At 41.0% G+C, this 22,843-nt stretch overlaps 1 protein-coding gene and 1 long non-coding RNA gene across 4 annotated transcripts in view; both read right to left on the bottom strand.

Moving 5' to 3' along the window:
* NLK (nemo like kinase) overlaps positions 1-22,843 on the bottom strand; it is a 150,442-nt gene that overhangs the window by 34,239 nt on the left and 93,360 nt on the right. For all 3 annotated transcript variants that reach the window (XM_006138584.4, XM_006138583.4, XM_075904850.1), the window contains exon 4: positions 546-652. In XM_006138584.4, coding sequence (XP_006138646.2) covers positions 546-652 — 107 coding nt within the window. The remainder of the gene's footprint in view (positions 1-545; positions 653-22,843) is intronic.
* LOC142819260 (uncharacterized) lies at positions 14,639-21,549 on the bottom strand. The gene is made up of 2 exons (XR_012897086.1): positions 19,548-21,549; positions 14,639-18,519 (listed from the first exon to the last, which is right to left on the bottom strand). It is a non-coding gene; the product is annotated as an uncharacterized LOC142819260 (long non-coding RNA).

The following is a 22,843-nucleotide window of genomic DNA, read 5'->3' as shown; positions in this document are numbered from 1 at the left end:
ATTTTGTTTCCAATAACATTTTCTTCTAGTTTTCAAACCTTAAGCATTGATTTAGTTTTGCCAAAAGAGAGCACTAGTCCAAATTTCTCCATCTTCTGTCTTTTTTGTAAGGTTTATTGAGAAGCAATCCTATTCCATGTTCAGCCTACTGGCTCATCTTAGTTCAGTCTCTTTCAACATTCACACAGTTATGTCAATTTTTAGGACTGTACTTGCTTTGGTGATTCTGTCCCTTTTCTGTTTGGTTTTATGAGAAGTAATCACATTCAAGGCACAACCTGTTTTCCTGATGCAACCAAACTCTTATGTTGCTTTAAGTTATGATAGGAGGAAGCTGTATACCAAATTTGGTGGTCTTAGCTCTTAGACTGTTTAGGAGGAGTTCTTGATCAAACAGAGACACAAACTTTCTAAAATATATATAGTCAATAGCTTGTTCTACATATTAGTGGGGCCTGGGAAAGTTTTGGGAGTAAAATACAACAAAGAGAAAAGTACCAAGTAGGAATACACCACTGAGTTCATCATTTTTAAGTAAAAGTTACCTCTTAAAATCTGGTAAAGAAAAACTTTGACATGATCCGAGCTGAGTGGTTGAGGAGAGACGATAATCTTATGGAGGTCACTCTGCATCAATTCAGTAACAACGTATCTTCAAGTTATTAGTTAAGGAAAGTACAGAAAGTGCAGCACAAGTTATTCTTGCTCACAACAATTTAAAATCTTATAGTTCAGAGCTGTAGAACAACAAAAGAATAAAGCTTCTTGACTGATGTAAAAAAGGTCAAAACTCCACACTTCCGTAGTAATTGGCTGGACAATTTAGCTACAAAAGAAAACTTAGATTACTGAAGAAAGCCACATTTACACTTGTGTATTACACAATTATCTGAAAGCCAAAACATGGCTCCTGAGGGATAGGATGCCCAGTGTTAATTTAATCATATTTTAAAACCTGTAATTTTGGGCTCAAAATTCTTATTAAATCATAAATTACAGAACATGTGATTCTACAGGCATCATCTTAATCCCTGCTGGAAACATATCCACATCACATAACCTGACCAATACACCAGTTAGTACAGTTGGAAAATACAGCCCAAACAGGGGCACTGCAAGTCAGTAGTGTAGGGCATTTATAGGATATTTGCAAGAGTCAGCATGCATTGTGCCAGCTCTACCCATACCATCAATATTTCACTTCCACAAGCTCCAAATCTCCTCCCATGCACACACATTCAAATCACTGGTTGTAAATCTCCTTCAAATTCTAATTAAAAAAACCTACCACCTCTATGTGGAAGAAAAGGCAAAAGCCACCAATTGGTGTGCTGTCACATACACAAAGCAACAGGTGTAGGCGCCTGCTGGTGATTTATAACAGTCACTGAATATTCCAAGTGCTGTTTTTCTTGCTGACATCAATGTAGAGATGTAAATTAAGAAGAGGGCCAGGTCTGCTCAGACAACGCCAGACACTGCAAAATACTATCTTTCACAAATGGAGAAATACAGCAGAGGGAACACAGAAACATCACCACAAAGCTGTCAATTTCCTGAATGAGGAGTTATGGAGAAAAAAAGTAACTCTTAAAAAACCCCAAAAGGGTTCCTTGGATGCTGAAGTTAGCTGCTCACAAGACATATCTGCTTAATTTACTGACAATATTTTGATGATGTCAACAACAAAGAGGCTACATGGCTGCTGAAAAGCAAGTTATATTTTATTCTGCTTCCTGCACCAACAAAATTGCCAGCTAAGTACTAATTTGCATTCTTTATTGTCGAGGAGAGCCTGCAATGATGGACAGTCTGAAGTAGAGCCCAGTATGCCTTGATTTTCATGTAACAGGTTGAATTTGTAATGCTGACAGTTCAGAAAATCTTATTTTGATTTATAAATTGAGCAAGTTTGATAAGAGAATAAAGAAATGTATTGTTTACACAGCTGCTTTTCAGGGGAGAGCCACAATTGTAATGGAAAGGAAAATTCTGGGATTTGCTGTACTAATATACGCGCAACATAATGTTCTCACTGTTGCAGATGGTCAGTCAAATATTGTGATATTTTCAATAAATTATTATAACAGTGCCTAGCCTCTCAGCTGTGGTTAGGTCAGAGGTGGACAACCTGCGGCCTATGTGGGGATCTATGCCCACAGGCCATTTTGTTTACTGTTGCCCATGCACAGGGTTGCCATATTTCACTGCTTCCATCCACGTTCTCGTTACTGGTATTACTAAAGCAGCATGCACTTAAAGGACGCCATGTGAAGCAAGGTGTGTGCTGACTGCACATAACATCGACTGTGATTGGATGCAGAGGGAGCACCCAGCTCAGTTGGCATACACTGCAAATTCTAGGTACGCAAGCACACTTAGTAAAACTCCCCTATCCCAGGCTTGGTTACAACAATCTAGCGGCCTACTCACTAGTCTAAATTGCCTATCACCAGGTTAGGTAGCAGTGGTGAGCGTAACACAAACACACAGCTAAGACATACCCCTTGAATTGTATACCCTTTGAACTAAGTAGCTAAAAGTTAGAAGGGGAAACAAAATGCTTTGCCAAGGTCACATATCAAGTCAGCTTCCGAGTAAAAAACAGAGCGTAGGTTTCTCAAGTCCCAGTCCAGGGGTCTTCTTCAGTGAACCATACTCTTTCATTTGCAATTTAAGGTATGAGAATTGTTATTGACTCTCCTGTGCTTCAAGGTATAAACTAATCATCTGCAGAGGAAAGGAACAGCTCAACTTCCACCCACCTGAATATGTAAGTACAGGCAGTCCCCGAGTTACGTGGATCCGACTTATGTCGGATCCCTACATACGAACGGGGCTTTTCTCGCCGCGGAGGACGCTGGTGGCGGGACCGCCCAGACGCGCCACGGTCCCGTCGCCTGCGTCCTCCCGGGCAAGAAAAGCTGTTCCGCGTTTCCCTAGTCTGCTGGGGGGGGAGGGGACGCCCCAGCAGACCAGGGAGACGCGGGCGGCGGGACTCCCCACGTCCTCCACGGCTTTGCTCCGCGTCTCCCTGGTCTGCTGCAGGGACCTACCCGGCAGCGCCCCAGCTGCTCTGTCCCAGGCGTCCAGATTCAGCTGCTCTTGAAACTTATCAGCGACTGATTCCAGGAAGCCCGGGGCAGAGCAGCTCTGCCTCGGGCTTCTTGTAGTCAGCCGCTGGTCAGTTTCAACAGCGGCTGAATCTGGACGCCAGTTCCGACTTACATACAAATTCAACTTAAGAACAAACCTACAGTCCCTATCTTGTACGTAACCCAGGGACTGCCTGTAAACAATTGGTGATGGGCATGATATTTTTTCTGCCTTCCTCTGAAGTATCAGGCCACTGCAGGAAAATTTATAGAGTAACAAAATTTAGAGAGTAATACACAACAGAAAATTATGTATTTCCATATCTGACTAACTTTTGGGGAATTTTTTTTTTATGACTAGGGCATAACCTAGTAGCATTCATTCTGCGGTGCATCAGCCATGGCAATTCTATAAACTCTGCACCAGAGCTTTACCATTGATTTCAGTGGGGACACCATGAAGTTATTTCTGAGTTGAATGCTTTTAAAAATCCATCTTTAACCTACAAAACCACTAGATCGCCTATGAATCCACTACCTCAATACTTATAGTTAGGCTAAATCCTCTGCTAAATAATTCTGAAAATGATAACAAAATAACGGAGATAAATATTTTTCTGAACTACAAGCCAGTAAATTGATAAGCAGATTAGCCTTGTCAGGAATTTCCATGTCTTCTTATCACTTCTCTGGTTAGTGGATCAACACAGGTCAAACCTCCTGTATGATGGCCTAGAGAGACCCTGCAACCAGCTTTCTTCTCCAACCAAATAATTGCCCACTTCACTAACCCTGTCTATTACTTCACATACTTTAACATGCACTACATTCCTTTCAAGTATAATTTGTTTAGGTTCTCTATCTAATCAGGTTTTATACATCTAAAAATGAATTAAAAGTTTAAGTGGTACAGTACTACAATCCACCAAGGTACATTTAATAAATTAAAGACACATCACAACATTTTCTAACAAAAACATCCCTAGGACTTCCTGCATAAATGTAACACAAAGGGAAGTTCAGCAACTTTGCAGTACAGTATTTTTTTATTTTAATAAAGCAATTTCCACTTTGCAAAGGCCTCATAGTTATGCCAGCCTTTTTACATTTCATTTTAGCTGCTGGCTGGAACTTATCCTGAAATTCTACATTTTACAATAAAATATTCAAAAACCTAAAAGCAATACTGTGCACTTTATTAGAAGATTTCTGTTTTGCTATACCACAAATCCTCCTAAATCTCAATCCCTAGCATAATGTCTCCCAGATGTCTCAACTAGTTGCCATGCCAACTAAAGCCGCTTAAATTAAATGAGGGCCTGAAATGGCACCTGCACCACTCCAGGTCTGTTGCGCATTAAATAAAGCTCTCTTGACAGGGGCTCAGAGGTGCCATTAACTTGAACAGCAGCTATCTGATTATTGTGTCTGGATAATTTAATGAGGATCTCTAAACAAGAGTGAAAGCAGGACTTGCTCAGTGTATTTATCTTTTGCAAATGTGGCAGCCTCTTAAACAGCTGGTGCCCAACCAGGTCAATGACTTTACTTAGTTCTGTAAATATTTAGCTAAAATAACAGACTATATCTAAAGTTATGGGTTTTCAATAAAACATTTTAACTGACACTTGCATTTTTCTCATTTAAATTGATTTATAATATATGCTGGCCAGTAGGAGGTCACTGGAGCTATATTACACAGCTAAACTGAACATTACCACTAGATGAAAATTGCTACTGACATCTATAATTAGTTAAGTAGCTGTATAAAATTAGAACTACAAAGTGTACCAGTTCGCTTCAGCACAATTATAAAAGAAAATGTGTAGCACATTCACTAATTCACACAGACTGGGAGACTCACCAAAATCAGTACATTCTGCAAACTGATAAGCAAACAAAACCCAAGATACTGCATCAAATTTTACTCTGTTCATTGGCTATATTATCTTCATTTTAATAGCTCATGCCCTATTGTATATTCATAAGGAAAGAAGGAGCAGAAATCTCACATTTAGATTGAAATGAGATCACCAATGTTTTGGTACCAAGTTACGGGGTATGTCAATATGAATTGCTTCTAAGGAAGTAAATGGTGGAAGAGGTGTTCAACTTCTATGTTAACATGGGAAAGAGTTTCAACAGTTTATTTTCCAACCAGAAAAGTTATTATAATTTTCACATTTCAGGATGCCCTTGAAACAGACACAGGAATGCTCAAATTCAGCCACTTTTAGCACTTATCTTTAAATTATTACATGATTCTGGGATGCATTAACAGGAGTTTTGTGAGCAAGACACGAGAAGTCATTCTTGTGCTCTACTCAGCACTGATTAGGCCCCAACTGAAGTACTGTGACCAGTTCTGGGCACATTTCAAGAAAGATGTGGAGAAATTGCAAAAGGCCCAGAGAAGAGCAGCAAAAATGATTAAAGGTCTAGAGAACATGATCTATGAGGGAAAACTGAAAGAATTTGACTTGTTTAGTTTAGAAAAGAGAAGACTGAGAAGGGACATGATAGCAGCTTTCAAGTATCTAAAAGGGTGTTACAAGGAGGAGGGAGAAAAATTGTTCTCTTTGGCCTCTGAAGATAGGACAAGAAGCACTGAGCTTAAATTGCAGCAAGGGAGGTTTAGGTTGGACATTAGGAAAAACTTCCTAACTGTCAGGGTGGTCAAACACTGGAATAAATTGCCTAGAGAGGTTGTGGAGTCTCCATCACTGAAGATATTTAAGAGCAGGTAGATAGACATCTGTCAGGGATGGTCTAGACGGTGCTTAGTCCTGCCGTGAGGGCAGGGGACTGGATTCGTTGACCTCTCGAGGTCCCTTCAGTTCTATGATTCTATGAAATTAAGATCATATCCAGGCTTGCCGGCACAGGGGGACAAAGAGAGCAAGTGCCCTGCTACTGCAGCAGCGGCCAGGGCCTCAGGCCCTTTAAATCGCCAGTGGAGCCCCCAGGCAGCATGCTGCAGAGGCCTGGATGGCACTGGGGGGTTGGTGTGATCCCGGCAGAGCTAAGGGCCGGCTGCCCCAGCGCCGCCCCCTTCCACCAAAAGACCCGCCCCTTCCAAGAGCACAGGGCCAGCCTCCCACTCCCTTACCCAGGCACCCAGCAAGTCTGTCTATGGTTATTTCATACTAATGTGCAAAGTAAGAAAAGGCTGGCCTGGTTAAGAACATTTACAGTTAAAAATATGCTTGCATTTCTTCTCCACCCAATGTAATTATTAATATATGTAAGTACGGCTGTGGAATCACTATGGGGAGAGGGATAGTGGTTTGAGCATTGGTCTGCTAAACCCAGGGTTGTGAGTTCAATCCTACCGGAGGCCATTTGGGGCAAAAATTTGTCAGGAATGGTACTTGGTCCTGCTGTGAAGGCAGGGGACTGGACTCGATGACCTTTCACTTCCAGGAGATAGATTATAATCCTTAATGGAGATTGCCTATTACATAAGGAGGGGTTGGGACTCTGTTCTGCTGGTTGGCAGGATTAAAATGTACACCAAGTTTACTCAACTTTGGAAGCCCAGGGACCACAATGATACCCACAGCACATACCGAGGGCCACAACTTAAGTGTAGTTGCATGTATATGCAAATAGCTTCTTTCACATTGACGGGTGTGAATACAAAGACTAAGGCAAGACTACACAACACACAGACCCCATTTAAGTCAGTTCTGCTGATATTCATAAATTGCAATATTTATCCAATTTCCACCTGTATGACAGCACTTTTAATAAGCAATGACAGTCAAGGAATTTAACTACTAAACGCATATCTACAGAAGACCGTTATATTCAGGGCTCGACAAATAATGTAATCTACTCACCCATGGTGAGCAGATTACAACCCGGAAGAGCCGGCGCAGAGCAATCTGCACATGCGCAGAACCGCGCGGCTGGTGAGTGGGGCTTGCCGCCGCTTGGCAAGCCCTGGTTATATTGACTACTTTTTTGCTTTGGTTTCACAACAGTCCAGGAATTTAACTATTAAAACACATATCAACCCAAACTGCACCGCAGGCCATAAACAAATGGGCTGCAGGCCGCACGTGGTCCACGGGCCGTGTGTTGAGTAGCCCTAATGTATAGGCTCCTTGATGCTTAGTAAAAACTACTTGTTTGAAAATCTCCTATTTAACTAGTGGGATAATGAGTGACGATTCGTTCCCTGACGGCATGGGAAAGAATAACAGAACATTGGCCTGCAGCACTGATAAATTAGTAGGGATGTAAGTAACTAGTCGACTATTCAATATGCAAATGCTTACCGGATAGCTGACTTGACTAGTCGCTTCCCCCCACCTTGCTGCCTCCATCAGAGAGAAGTAGCAAGCTGGTGGGAGCAGGACACTATGCTGGGGGGGAAATCAGTAAAGCAGGGGAGGTAGAGGCACAGCGGGAAATGGTGCGAACGGGGTCTGCTGCAGTCCTCGCTCACACTGGTTCCCAACGAGGCACTTCTGAAACGTACAAAAGCCCTGATCGCTGCATCTCTGCATTTTAAATGTAGGAAGACCCCAGCAGCTCTTACTACATTTAAAATGCAGAGCCATAGCACGGGTGGCTCTGGAGCTGGCACGAGCCCGGACTGCTCAGTCCCAGCTTGATTTGGCTCCTCTGGAGCTATTCCTGCTGCGGTTCTGCAGAGGCACTTACTGACTAATCGTGTAGTTAATTCAAATTGTATCAACTATACAACTAGCCAGATACTCACATTTTAACATCTTTATAAATTACATCACCTATTTTAAGATTATTTTCAATTATGCAATTATTTAGACTCAAATGAAATGAATGTGATGTTTAAATGGGAAATTCTTCCCGTGCTCATATTACCATGCACTTGTTGCAGTTTACAACAGTGATACAGAGGAGTATTCATGTAAAGCCGCAATACAACTATTAAATGCAGCCATGCATAGAAGAAGCAGCAATGTAAGAACAGTACAAATTAAGGAGAAGAATATTTTTATGGATGACAAACTGACAGACAAGTTACTACTGATTTTTTAAATAAATACCTTCAGAGATTTGAAATTGAGAGCATATGATATTAAGAAAATGACAAAATATTGTAAAGCATTCCTACACAAAGCTAATATTTCAAGACTTTCCTCTTGTTATGTAATTTCTATTTGCTCATCAATAAAGTCAAAATCTTGTAGTCACAATTTAAGACAAAGAAGTGATTAATGAAAAATGATACAATAAGAATGGACTGGGGGAGGGGAACTTATAATCAAATACTTGATGAAATACAACTCTTAATTGTCAAAGAGTTTAACATCTATAAAAATCATGGTGCACAGCATAGCTTTTTTGCACAGTTTATTTCCAACAGGAGAATGGGGAGCACTGTATACTATTGGAGAGTTCTCACACCATTACTGCAAAGCCATCGTTATCTCCATGCATGCACAATTGGAATGTTACAATTATATTTGCAAAGACCAAATAAAACTACACATTACATACATAATGTGCAACAGGAAAAAAAGAACCTTAATGTTAAAGAAAGAAAATCTGTGTTTAGTACTTATTCAGGTGATGGAAACAGGACTCATGTGATCTGTATGAATGGCTTGTGGGCAAGTCAATTAAGTGTACTTTGGATTAGCCTGTAAAATGGGTATTATCATCATCCATTTTGCAGGAATGTTGGGAGGCTAATTTGTAAAACACTCAGATCTTCAGAGCAAAGGGGCTACATAAGTGGCAAGCATTATTTAACTCATATATTCTCAAACCTTACTGCATCATGACCCCCTTCTGACAACTCAAATTACTACACAATCCCAAGAAGAGAGACTGAACTCTGAGCCATGCTGCCTGGGGGAGAGGAGGGACAAAGCCCAAGCCCCACCATCTAGAGGAGTGGGGGTGTGGGGAACCAAAGCCAAAGCCCAGGAGCTTCAGCCCCTGTCAGGAGGCGGCCTGTACCCTGAGCCTCACATGAAGCCCTTGGGTTCAGCTTCAGCACTGGGCAACGAGGCTTGGGCTTCAGCCCCAGAGCCAACAAATGTAAGTCAGCCCTAGTGACGCCATTAAAATGGTCTTGTGGCCCACTTTAAGCTCCTGACCCACAGTTTGAGAACTGCTAATTTAACATATCACAGAACTGTTTCTTCCTTTAAAGCATGTATTTTTAAACTCAGGAAGTTTTAGGTGACACCAAGGTGGTTGCTTATGAATCACAGTCTTGTAAAAATTGACAGGGGTTACTGTGATTAACGTTCATGCCGCCCACTGGTAAGTTAAAGCAAAGAAAAATGCAGAATCGGGTGTGCTTGATCATTTACAGCAGGTATACAAGCCTCCCTAATTTTAGGCATATTTTCTAGGTAGAAATGGTTTCATATTTGGACAATATGAAGGGAAAAAAACTCACAAAACAAGGATTTAGTCACAGTAAAATAAAATGCCTATAAGGATATTGTGTGTCTGAAATTACATAGAGCAGATACCATTTTCATGTATTAACCTGCTTATATTGGAAAAACTATGTGCAATTAGCTAGTGCACGCTATTATATGAATCCTTCGCTTAGCCATTTTCAGTGATGTCAGTGACGTTCATGCAGGTAGCACTTTAGCACTATGCAAGAAACAATACAAAATGCCTCTTTTTTGCATATTGTTCCTGAATTTGGCTCCTGTCACTTCTGAGTTTATTTCAGATAATTAAAACACGCTTCCCATGTGCCCCTATAATGCAGAGACAAACATCTGAAAATTGAAATTATTTTTACCGCAGGTTTCTGAAAACTTCAGAGTGGTCATAGGCAAGATTTATTCTTACTGTTGGTTCAGCTACATAAGTGCAGGTATTTTGCTATTTAATCAATGACTGCATAATTGGTGAGATTGAGCAAAAAAAACCCCACACAGCTATGGTTTACCATTTAAAGATATATTCCTTGATATCAGTGTATACTTTTATCTGGCCTCAAACGATAACTCCTCTGTTAGTAGGGTGTATTGGTGCACAAAGACTGGAGGATCAAGGATTTATATTTTCAGGTCCAAGTGACATTATTCAACTAGCTTTTCAGCTCTTGGAACAAAGATATCTTAGTTTTCCTGATGCATTCTAACAAAATAAGATTTCAATCCATAGCAAAGGGCCTTCAGAAAATACAGAAGGGGAAAAAAGGCAGAACTTTTCTGGTTTGGAAATATCACATTTTCAACAGATGCGAACAGCAGGCCATATTATGCTATGAGCAAAAAATTTAAAATGCTTAAAAAAAAGGGGAAGAAGCAAGGAGTAATGATGAGGGAAGAAAAAAAAACCTCAAGAATAAAAAACTACTGTATACCATTCTGAAAAGGTCCTGTGAAAGAACGAAAGGTCAGGGTACTCTAATGGGCACTTTGATAGTGTCATCTTTCTTACTAGTCTCATTGGGAGGTGGAATAATGTTTAAATGTATTTGTCCAGGACATGTTTCATGAAACACTGTCAGAGAGCTCTTAAGACAGAATGGATAAGTCTGCTGCACATCTCTTCCTGCATCTTGCCCAGAGTGTTAAAATCAATTCAGGTTGACGTATATGATTGACAAAGAGTGACAATATTGTTAATCTTCAGCTGCTCCTGGTATAAACTTAAATTGGGAAAATCTTCAGAGAAAGAGTGACTATAGAAACCTGCAGTAATTACTAGTCAAGAAGGAGAACATCTGTCTTTCTTGAGTTGTAGAATTCAATACTACAAAGATTAGAAAGCAATATTCTGGATTGATACTAGAAAAGTGGTGTACTATTAATTCAGATGTTCCAATAATCCTTCAGTACCACAAGGAGGGTAATACAACTTCTTAAGACATTAGATCTCTATCTTCTTGACTTATAATTTGAGCTGCTATGTTGTCAAGATGAATTGTTCAACATTTGGCATCTTATGACTAAATATTTCACTCCGCTATCTGGTATTTAGTATAGAAGGCAGATTCTTGCTCAATATTTTCCATAGGGATTGAGTATTTATTGCTAGATTCCTAGTTTATTTATATTACCTTTATGTATATTCTTGTTTTGATTTTGTGTAAAATGTCATGCCACTTTCAGTAAAGTTTAACATAAAAAAGGGAAAACAATTAAGTTATTCACTGATGCAATAACATTCACTAGAATTAACAGATGTGAATCCTTGTAATAAAGTGCATTCTTAGTCTGCTCTAACTAGGTAACTGACTGACACCTATGCACATTTTAAATGGACATAGACTTTACAGGAGTATCTATGACACTCTACTAGTTCAGGCATATCATACCACTAGAATGCATATATATAAGTTTGAGTAACAGAGGTTGGATTTCTACACAACAGCTTTCATATACTATTCTCATGCCTATATTTATGGGGATATGCCATCAACTCTAACCCAGAGATGAATTAACTCTGAAAAAGCAAACAGTTTTCTATAACTGTGTGAGGCAAATTGTTAATGCTTGTGAATGAGCTTTAGTGTTCATTGGAAGCAGGGATGTAACTAGTGGCCTGGCTGGGTTGGACCAGCGAGCTCGGCCCGGCCTGGCTGGAGCAGCCCCTCAAACCCAGTTGGGCCCACTGTGCCGCAGGATCCCAGGTAAGCCATTTAAATGCAACATTTAACCCGTTAACTGGCCAGATGGGATTTTACATCTCTAGTTGGCGGTTGGTTATGTCAGGGCTACTCAACATGTGCCCATGGGCCACATGTGGCCCACCTGTTTGCGGCCCACGGTGCAGTTTGGGTTTACATGGGGCTCAACACGTGGCCCACAGATGGGATCCTTTGAACACAGCCTCCACTGTGAACACACTCCACAATGGCGAGTCAATAGAATGGTCTTTTGTTGATACACGTTTTAGTAGTTAAATTCCTGGACTGTCATTGCTCATTAAGGGTACATCTACACTGCAACACTATTTCAAAATAACTAGCACTATTCCAAAATAACTTAGTCCATTTTTACACAGCAGGCAGTTATTTCAAAATAATGTTAAAATACTGTCAAGTTGGATGATTTCCTATTCCAACTCCTCTAATCCTCATTGTATGAGGAGTAAGGGAAGGCAGAGGATTTCGAGTTATCCTATTTCGAGTTAAGCCCTGCAGTGTAGACACACTCTAAAGTGCCGTCATATGGGTGGAAATCGGGTAAATATTGCATTTTATTAATATCAGCAGAACTGACTTAAATGGGGATTACATGTTCTTCAGTCTTGCCTTAATCTTTGTATTCATGCCCGTCAGTGAGAGAAGCTATATGCATATATATTTGCACGTACAGGCAGTCCCCGAGTTACACGGATCCGACTTATGTCGGATCCGCAGTTATGAATGGGGTTTTTCTCGCCCCAGAGGACGGGAGCGGTGGGACGCCCAGATGCGCCGCGGACCCGCCGCCCGCATCCTGCGGGGCGAGAAAAGCTGCTCCGCGTCTCCCTGGTCTGGAGACCAGCAGACCAGGGAGACAGGGAGCAAAGCCACAGAGCACACGGGCAGCGGGACCGCGGTGCATCTCAGTCTGCCGCCCGCGTCTCCCTGGTCTGTGGGGGGGGGGGGGGACGCACTAGCTGCACCACCCCCCCAGCAGACCAGGCTTTTCTCCAGACGCCTGTGGAAGAGCAGCTGGGGCGCTGCCGGTTGGTCCTGTAGCGCTGCCCTGGGAGCTACTGGACCAACCCAGCAGCACCCCAGCTGCTCTGCCACAGGCGTCCTGATTCAGCCGCTGCTGGTCAGTTTCAGCAGCAGCTGAATCAGGACGCCTGGGGCAGAGCAGCTGGGGTGCTGCTGGGTTGGTCCAGTAGCGCCGAGGAGCGGCGCTACTGGAGCAACCCAGCAGCACCCCAGCTGCTCTGCCCCAGGCGTCCCCAAGTCAGCCGCTGCTGAAACTGACCAGCGCTGACTACAGGAAGCCTGAGGCAGAGTTGCTCCGCCCCGGGCTTCCTGAAATCAGCCGATCAGTTTCAACAGCAGCCGACTTGGGGACGCCTGGGGTTCTTAAGTTGAATCTGTATGTAAGAACTGGCATCCAGATTCAGCCTGTTGAAACTGATCAGCGGCTGATTCCAGGAAGCCTGGGGCGGAGCAACTCTGCCTCGGGCTTCCTGTAGTCAGCCGCTGGTCAGTTTCAGCAGCGGCTGAATCAGGACGCCAGTTCCGACTTACATACAGATTCAACTTAAGAACTAACCTACAGTCCCTATCTTGTACGTAACCCAGGGACTGCCTGTATATGCAACCACACTTAAGTTGCTGTTCTTGGCATGTGCTGAATCATTGTGGCCCCAAAAGCTTCCAAAGTTGAGCAGCCATGGGTTATGTGGAAAGTAGAGCAATATAGTTAAGTCCACAAAAAACTTCTGCTCAGGACAGCAAAGAGGAACTGGTGATCTTGGCAAAAATGCTTTCATGGAAATGCTAAATTTCCCAGTCAACAGCTTAGAGAGGTGTGCAAGCTACACCAGTAACCTGTCACAGAAGCCCATGTTCAATTTCTCACAGGTAAGAACTTAAGTGGTACCTGTAGCAAAAACAAAAGCACAATTTGAACTTATCCATGAAAACATGTTATATAACATGGAAAAAGCCCAAGTAGTTAGGAAGATATTTTCTGTGCCATTTTCCTCTATAAAAATACGGAGATGGGCAAATGCCTCAAACATTACCTAATATGTCTTTATCTATGACTCCTCAGAAGGTTAGACTGGGACAATTACATCAATACACAGGTAAGAGAACTGAGTGTTCATCATAGATTTTAAAATGCAAAAGCTTGCTTGTTACAAAGTTAGGTAACTTTGAATATACAAAAGTTAGAATTCTGTGTTATAAATATAAATTAAACCTCACTAGTCTCAGTGTAATAAGAGAGGAACATTAAGATGATCATAGTAATTATCCCATCTATACGTTAGACCTCTAAAGAGGGGGAAAATATTCATTGCTGCCTAACCACCTTCATTCTAAGGATTTACATTTATCTGGGAGAAAGGGCAATCTCCTCAGATCCCTCTTTATATACATGCTTCACAAGCAGTCACATTAGACTATTCTCATCCATAATATTATACTATTATATTAAATAAAGCCTCCTCCAACGAGCTAGGAGGTAGATGGCTAATAAACAGGTTACATAGAAAAACAGAAAAATTTGAGTCAGACATGAAAGAATGAGAGCTTTCTAAAATAAACACCCAACTAATCTAAAATAAACACCCAACTAATTACAAGTCAAAATTACATACAATTTGTGTGTACTTAATGGCACTTCTGAACTAGGGTTCCTCTCACACTTCCTACTTCTAATCTTATGACACTACTAGCTAAATAAACACATATAGCTCAAGTTTTTAATAGCTGTATCAAAACTGGACACCCAATCTGAAATAAGCATTAACACAGATATGTACTAAAATAACTAAAGCTGTGAATTACGTTAATTTCATTATTTTGTTATATTTAATTCTGTGTAGATCAGATAAGACCTTGGTTTTCAGAACTGTAAGACTACTTCCCTCCCACAAACAATTCAGTAGTCAAACCCACAACCTGACCTTCTATTCATTTATTCAGAGGAGCCATCCAGCCTTTAAGTATTCAGACCTTAAATTCACTCACCAGATGAGCTTGGGATTTTGCTTATTCACCAAGGAAATAAAAGATTCATCCAGATTGTTTTCACTGACATCTCTTTCCCAGAAAAGCTTCTAGGTTCCCAATCTTAGAAGTTTCCTGGGCAAGGGGAATGCATTTAGCATAACATTCTATGGCATCTGACCATTAAACTTCACACTCAGTAGCACAGGTACACATTTGCAAAGTGTGCTGTTACTGTACTTGACAACAGTAAAGCAATTAATTCTACAAAACCTCAAAGGAAATTCATACACAGACATTAAAACAACATTCCATATTAGACTGAGCACAACTAAAATGGGTTATTAGAAGAATTATTTTACAGTAATCTACAAAGAACTTTTTAAAAATTGGAATGTATCCTTTTTACAAAAGATGTAGAGAGTTTAAAGATACATCTGAAACTTAAGGGGGGAGGTGATTATCCTGGTTTTCCCCCTTTTTCAAAATGTAGATACATCAAGAATGCTAAAACTGGTCTTCCTTAATTTTGCTGGAAGACTCCTTTTGAAGCGGTGGGGGGTTGGAATATGTTGTGAAGTCTTACATCTTAAAAAAACCTTCAAAAGTTCTGCAGGATAAGGAACCAGAATCTACATTTTGTGAAGAAATTTTTACCCTTATTTTCAAAATATGCAATACATAACAAGGGAAATATGCTACCTGTTAATTTTCTCCCCTTTGTTAACCAGCAGAAAGTATTTTCCAATGACATTCCAGATGTTTGCTATGGGATTGCCAACATGAAATCCTAAGTGGAAAATCCCTGTAAGCAGCCACTAAATTAATGACCAACCAACCTCTCGAAGGAAATCTATGAATATCATATTCAGGTTGAATTGGCAAAAACCAAAGTAGTTACCAACTGAAAAATGTATGGTGACACTAAGTTCCATGAAAATTTAATTACTACTTCCCTGAATTAGACACTGTATGAACAGTAACTACAGAAACTTCTAGATCTACTTTTAAAAAAAACTAGATTTACCAGGCATTGCTCAGGTCCTTTACTCCTGTCCAAGGCTGCTGCAGCAGCAGTAGGAACAGCCAGGGGAGGGGTGCATATCCCCCAGTTAGGGGACAGACAGACACATAGAGAAACTCTGAAACTCAGTAATTCCTCATTTAACACTATAGATGCGTTTCTGAAAATGTTTGTGCTAAGTGAAAACGTGCTATGTGGGGTCAATTTTCCCATTAAAAATAATGGAAAAGGTGGGGGTTGCGTTTCAGGTGGTGGAGGCAAAGTCAATTTTTGTTGGTGCTGGGTCATCAACATCAACGTTAGATATCTAGAATCACAAGATAACTAGCAACACAAGTCGCTGTGGTTTGTTAAAAGGCAAAGATAAACACGTGAGTGAGCAGAGGAACGCTGTGACCATGTGTATTCATCCACTCATGAGTATTACCACTGTTTTCACCAACTTGTACTGCCGCATGAAGTACAGGCAGTCCCCGGGTTACATGTATCCGACTTACATCGGATCCCTACTTACAAATGGGGTCAGGCAACCCCGCACTAGCTGCTTCCCCCCAGCAGACTAGGGAGATGCGAAGCTAGCGTCCCCGTCCCCCCCCCAGCAGACCAGGGAGACGCGGAGCGGCTTTTCTCAGCAGACACCTCAGCTTGAGAATAAAGGACTGAGGGAAGTGAGCTGTGGGAGAATAAAACTGAGCTCTGGAGAAATGTTTGGCTAGAGTTTCCCCTACAATATGTACCAGTTCCAACTTACACACAAATTCAACTTAAGAACAAACCTACAGTCCCTATCTTGTACGTAACCCAGGGACTGCCTGTAGTCTGCCACTTGATTATTTTCATGTATTTCAGGGACAGTCGTGTTATTCGAAAAAGTTCCCTTAAAAAATCGTGCTATTGCAAAAACGTGTTAAGCGGGCACGTGTTAAATGAGTAATTACTGTATATAGTAGATAGCTGTCCCCTGCTGGCCCAGGGGATTATAGCTGTCCCAATACCCATCTATGGCCCCTTGCTGTGGTCATTCTGGAGTATAACTCTCTTACCAGACCCATCCCTCTCCATTTTATGAGAAACAATTGGTTATGACACAACCAAACTCTTACCTTTGCTTTTAAATTATGATAAGAAGAAGCCGCATACCAAATTTGGTAGCCCTAGCTCTTACTGTTCAGGAAACGTTCTTGAACAAATGGACTCATAGATATATGGATGGGCAGACACACAGTTCTAAAATATATTGTAAGAAACTGTTAAAGCTTAAAAAGAACAACTTCGAACTCACTTACCAAGAGTAGCAACAGAGACAAGAAAAAAAAATCCATCAATATAGACAATGAAGTTCTCATACATTAATTCCTCTGCAATACATCTATGCTGAGGATTGCCAATGTTCAGTTGTTACAATGATGTGTGCCAGGATACTGACTCCCAAAACAACTGGATTAAAATAGTAAACTTCCTAGGCACCCAAAAGTAACATTATCTACTTGAAAAAAAATTCAACACCCTAGATTTTAGGTGTAAACATTAAAACAAACCAATAAAAAGTGTGATTTTAAAAAAGCAAATATGAACTGGTGCATCCAATGTAACAGGTTTTAACCAAGTATACCACTTGTTCCCTCCATAGGACTATAATTTCCCTGGAAAGAAGCAATCGCACCACAAGACAAAAGAGTTTCATATGAACAATACAATCCAAATATCAGGAAACCCAAATCAAAACTATGTAGAGCTTTATAAAACACTATCAAAATACATTATCCTTAAAATCAGTTACATTTATGAAAAAGATAATTCTGTTATTACATATAGAATTGTTCAAAAACATCTATATATAAAGATTGTGGTTACCCAATTTAAATATTCTTGATAGTACAGTCCCACAGAGGAAGCAATCCTTAACCTAGATCTGATTTATAACTCAAATGACTCTTAATAAAATGAGGGCATTTAACTAGTGCAGATAACTGAAATCCAATTTATGAAGATTATTTGTTTCAGACACTGCTGTCCACATGAAAGAAATAGCTATGCACACTGATGGGCGTATTATCTATTGTTCATATGAAAGAGCTAACAGTAAAGTATATCCCATCTCTGCAACTAATAACTTGGTATGAAATAGAAAATTTGCATGTACTTCAGTTAGAATCAATGACCTTGAAATGTGTTCATACTTTTCTGCAGCAATCAAGATATTATATTTAAATAAAAATAATTTCTTTCCCAAGCAAAAATGATCTAAATATAAAAACCTGAATTTTCAGATGGTCAAAAAAATTGTTAAACTGGTCAAAAATAGAAAAAAAAAGTGACCCAATCAAACAGTTAAAAACAGCCTTTCAAAAGCCCAGCAGCACTCCACAAAATTGATATATTCAAACTCCAAAAAGCTCAGTTAGAGGTTGAAACCTAGTACAGTAAAGCTTCCTGTAGGATAAACAGAAAGTATAATGAGAAAGGGTAAAATACTGAATTAATCAGTTTCAATTTTAATGCTACCATATACACAGGATAACATTGCAGAAAAATGTCAATACACCTAATTCTGAATACTCATGGATGTTCTTTTATGTAGAAATTTAGGTTTTTAAAATATGAAAATATAGGAAATACAATCACTTCCCTAACAAAAAAATATTTTACTTGTGCATATCTACACATGTACACTTATTTTTAAATTTCTGGACATGGTTTGCAGCTATCTTATTGATGGAAATTTACAAAGGTTCTTTCAGTATCATGTATTGCCCCTCAGATGACAACATGATTTGATGGTGTATCTACTGTACCTTATCATAGAATCATAGAATAATAGGACTGGAAGGGACCTCAAGAGGTCATCGAGTCCAGCCCCCCGCCCTCAAGGCAGGACCAAGTTCCACCTATACCATCCCTGACAGATGTCTATCTAACCTGTTCTTAAATATCTCCAGAGAGGGAGATTCCACCACCTCCCTTGGCAATTTATTCCAATATTTGACCACCCTGACAGTTAGGAATTTTTTCCTAATGTCCAATCTAAACCTCCCCTGCTGCACTTTAAGCCCATTACTCCTTGTCCTGTCCTCAGAAACCAAGAGGAACAAATTTTCTCCTTCCTCCTTGTGACACCCTTTTAGATATTTGAAAACCGCTATCATGTCCCCCCTTAATCTTCTTTTTTCCAAACTAAACAAGCCCAGTTCATGAAGCCTGGCTTCATAGGTCATGTTCTCTAGACCTTTAATCATTCTTGTCGCTCTTCTCTGTACCCTTTCCAATTTCTCCACATCTTTCTTGAAATGTGGCGCCCAGAACTGGACACAGTACTCCAGCTGAGGCCTAACTAGTGCAGAGTAGAGCGGCAGAATGACTTCACGAGTTTTGCTTACAACACACCTGTTGATACAACCTAGAATCATATTTGCTTTTTTGGCAACAGCATCACACTGTTGACTCATATTCAACTTGTGGTCCACTATGACCCCTAGATCCCTTTCCGCCATGCTCCTTCCTAGACAGTCGCTTCCCATCTTGTATGTATGGAACTGATTGTTCCTTCCTAAGTGGAGCACTTTGCATTTCTCTTTATTAAACCTCATCCTGTTTACCTCTGACCATTTCTCTAACTTGCTAAGGTCATTTTGAATTATGTCCCTATCCTCCAAAGAAGTCGCAACCCCACCCAGTTTGGTATCATCTGCAAACTTAATAAGCGTACTCTCTATCCCAATATCTACATCATTGATGAAGATATTAAACAGTACGGGTCCCAAAACAGACCCTTGAGGAACTCCACTTGTTATCCCTTTCCAGCAGGATTACCTTGTTAAACTACCTTGTTAGTTTAGAATTGACAACAAAATAGTAGAAATAAAAATTGGAAACAGAAAGCCAACAAATGGCAGCAGTACAATGACAAGACATGCTTGAACAAGCCAAGTCACAGGAGTTTCCTTTCAACTCTTCTGCTCTTGGTTTAATCTTCAACATTTGCTTTTGTTTATCACAAAAAGATGAAAATTAAATGTTTAACAACATAGGCCAGAACAGCTTGAAAATGCTCCCAAGGAAAAGTTTTTGGCTCCTTGTAGATGTTGGCCAGTTGAGCAATCACTCAAGCAGCTGGGGCATCATCCAATCCCATCTACCCAGGAGGGCTCAGCCTAGCTCAACACAGAGCCTAACGAAAGGGTGGAGGGCAAAGCATAAAATTGCCACCAACTCCACAATTTCAATCAGGAAAGGCATTAAAAACCTCTAGAGAAGAGGTTATATTCTTCAGTTTAAGATTTCGGTACAATAGCTGAGTTAACGCAATTTAGACATAACACATGCACTGCAAAAAGATCCCTACAGTTGTGGCATTACCAATAAGATGCAAAGGTAGCTCTAATTTCGTATAAATGCAAAATAAAATACATACCGCAAATAAATCAAAATTATTTACACTTTAAATATTACAAAAAGGTCCTTTAAAAAATAACTGATTCCTTAGGGCAAAATACTCATATTCTCAACAAACATCAAAAATTGACTGGAATATCCAACATTTGGGAGTCTCTTTACAAAAAACACTCATTTAAAAATTATCCCCAACTCTTTCATACAAGATAAAGATGTACCACCACTGGTATTACAGATGTAATATAGGTTGTTCTCCTTTACCTTACCTAGATTGGATCAGATTATATTAACATGACAAAAATGCTGAGTGATCATTTAGTTTTAGTCTCAGAGGGTGGCCATGTTAGTCTGTAACTTTAAAAAAAACTTAAAAAAAACCCCAAGTAGTCCTGTGGCACCTTAGAGACTAACAAAACTATATATGTATATTAGGGTGCATTAGGAGGAGCATTTCCAGCAGATCTAGAGAAATTGTTATTCCCCTTATTCAGCATTGGTGAGGCCACAGCTGGAGTACTGCATCCAGTTCTGGGCCCCCCACTATAGAAAGGATGTGGATGCATTGGAGAGAGTCCAGCAGAGGGCAACCAAAATGATTAGGGGGCCGGAGCACATGACCTACAAGGAGAGGCTGAGGGATCTGGGCTTATTTAATCTGCAGAAGAGAAGAGTGAGAGGGGATTTGATAGCTTCCGGAAAGGAGGTTCCAGAGAATACGGAGAGTGGCTGTTTTCAATGGTGACAGATGGCAGAACAAGGATCAATGGATCAATTATACCACCTTGAGATGTAGTATATGGCCACTTATGAAAGCTGAAAAATAGTAAATGAATTACACAATTTTGAGAGTTACACTCAGAGGAAAAAAGTACTGTATTCCATGCTACAATGATATGGAAAACTGTGTGGAGATAGTCAATCTTGTTTAATGAATTGGGTACTCTTAACCCACAAATAAACCCTGTAAAGATTTTTATGCCTGACTCAGCCAAACAAACAATCCCTTGCTTTATACAAGTATGTGTCATCAAATCATTACTTACAAAGCTTATTTTCTTTAATATTCTGATCCAACTGCACAAATACTTTTAAATCAGCAGTTTATTGTGAACCTGCAAATTAGCTTGCAGTTTTTTTCACCCTAAAAGTTACACAACATACAGTAAGTATATAGAAAACTCATCTCAATCCAAACTAGTGTAACGAAACATTCAATATTTTAGGTAAGCAATTTCTAAAGCAGCAATTCCATGGGTGACATCACTTCTAATTCTAAACATGGGAAAAAAAATCTATATTGAAATGATAGCTTTGCAAGAGGAGTACAGGCAGTCCCCGAGTTACGCGGATCCGACTTACGTCGGATCCGCAGTTACGAACGGGGCACTTCCTCTCCCTGGTCTCCAGCAGACCAGGGAGAGGAAGCAAAGCGGCGGAACGGGCGGCAGAGCAGAGCGGCGGAACGCGCGGCCAGCTGACAGCCCAGACGCGTCTGGGCTGTCAGCTGGCCGCCCGTTCCGCCGCTCTGCTCTGCTCTCCCTCCCCCTGGTCTGCAGACCTGGGGGACGGGGAGCAGAGCAGAGCAAAGCCGCGGAGCCCGAGGGCAGCAGGATAGCCACGGCGCGTCTGGGCTGTCCCGCTGCCCGCGTGTTCCGCTGCTTTGCTCCCCATCCCCCTGGTCTGTAGACCAGGGGGACGGGGAGCAAAGCAGAGCAAAGCCACGGAGCCCGAGGGCAGCAGGACAGCCACGGCGCGTCTGGGCTGTCCCGCTGCCCCCGTGCTCCGCGGCTTTGCTCCGGACGCCTGTGGTACAGCAGCTGGGGCGCTGCCGGTTGGTCCCGTAGCGCCGCTCTGGGCGCCACTGGACCAACCCAGCAGCACCCCACCTGCTCTGCCCCAGGTGTCCCCAAGTCAGCAGCTGCTGAAAATGACCAGTGGCTGACTACAGGAAGCCCCTGCCCCAGGCTTCCTGGAATCAGCCGCTGATCAGTTTCAGCAGCAGCTGACTTAGGGATGCCTGGGGTTCTTAAGTTGAATCTGTATGTAAGTCAGAACTGGCGTCCAGATTCAGCCACTGTTGAAACTGATCAGTTTCAGCAGCGGCTGAATCTGGACGCCAGTTCCGACTTACATACAGATTCAACTTAAGAACAAACCTACAGTCCCTATCTTGTACGTAACCCGGGGACTGCCTGTATACAACATAAGTTTAAAGTACAAATTATATTTTCAAGGCTAATAAAAAAGGCCTGTTTTTCTATTTGTTCCTTCCTGCCTCAAGCATCAGAGTGAACCATAACAAAGGGGAAACGGGCTGTCAAACTAAAAGAACTTTGATAAAATAAACCAGTCTGAACGAGGACCCTGAGAACTAACTTAATAGGTGCTGTAACATGAAGTTATGGCTTGGTGTCTGGTTGCATGTTATAGCCATTCCGATGGGAAAATAAATGTATTTGCCTTGGATCATTTAAGGAACAATCATCTTTTTTATAAGCTTTTGCAAATATTTAAATTAATCAGAACATCGGACTTCTGCAATTTTGTGCTTAGATTGCCTAACGATAATTTTGAAATGAATAAAACTATAATTTTGTATCGGCTACAAGTCTATTAATTATATCAATTAAATGAGAATTACTTGGCAGATGTTAGGAAACCTTACAACATATTTCCTCACAGGCTCTCCAACAGTGTGGGGCAAAGAGGGCAGTTGCCCCAGGGCCC

Source organism: Pelodiscus sinensis, chromosome 21, assembly GCF_049634645.1.
Source record: "Pelodiscus sinensis isolate JC-2024 chromosome 21, ASM4963464v1, whole genome shotgun sequence".
Lineage (NCBI taxonomy): Eukaryota > Metazoa > Chordata > Testudines > Trionychidae > Pelodiscus > Pelodiscus sinensis.
The sequence above is the reverse complement of the archived record's forward strand: the minus strand, read 5'-3'. Positions and strand labels throughout refer to the sequence as shown.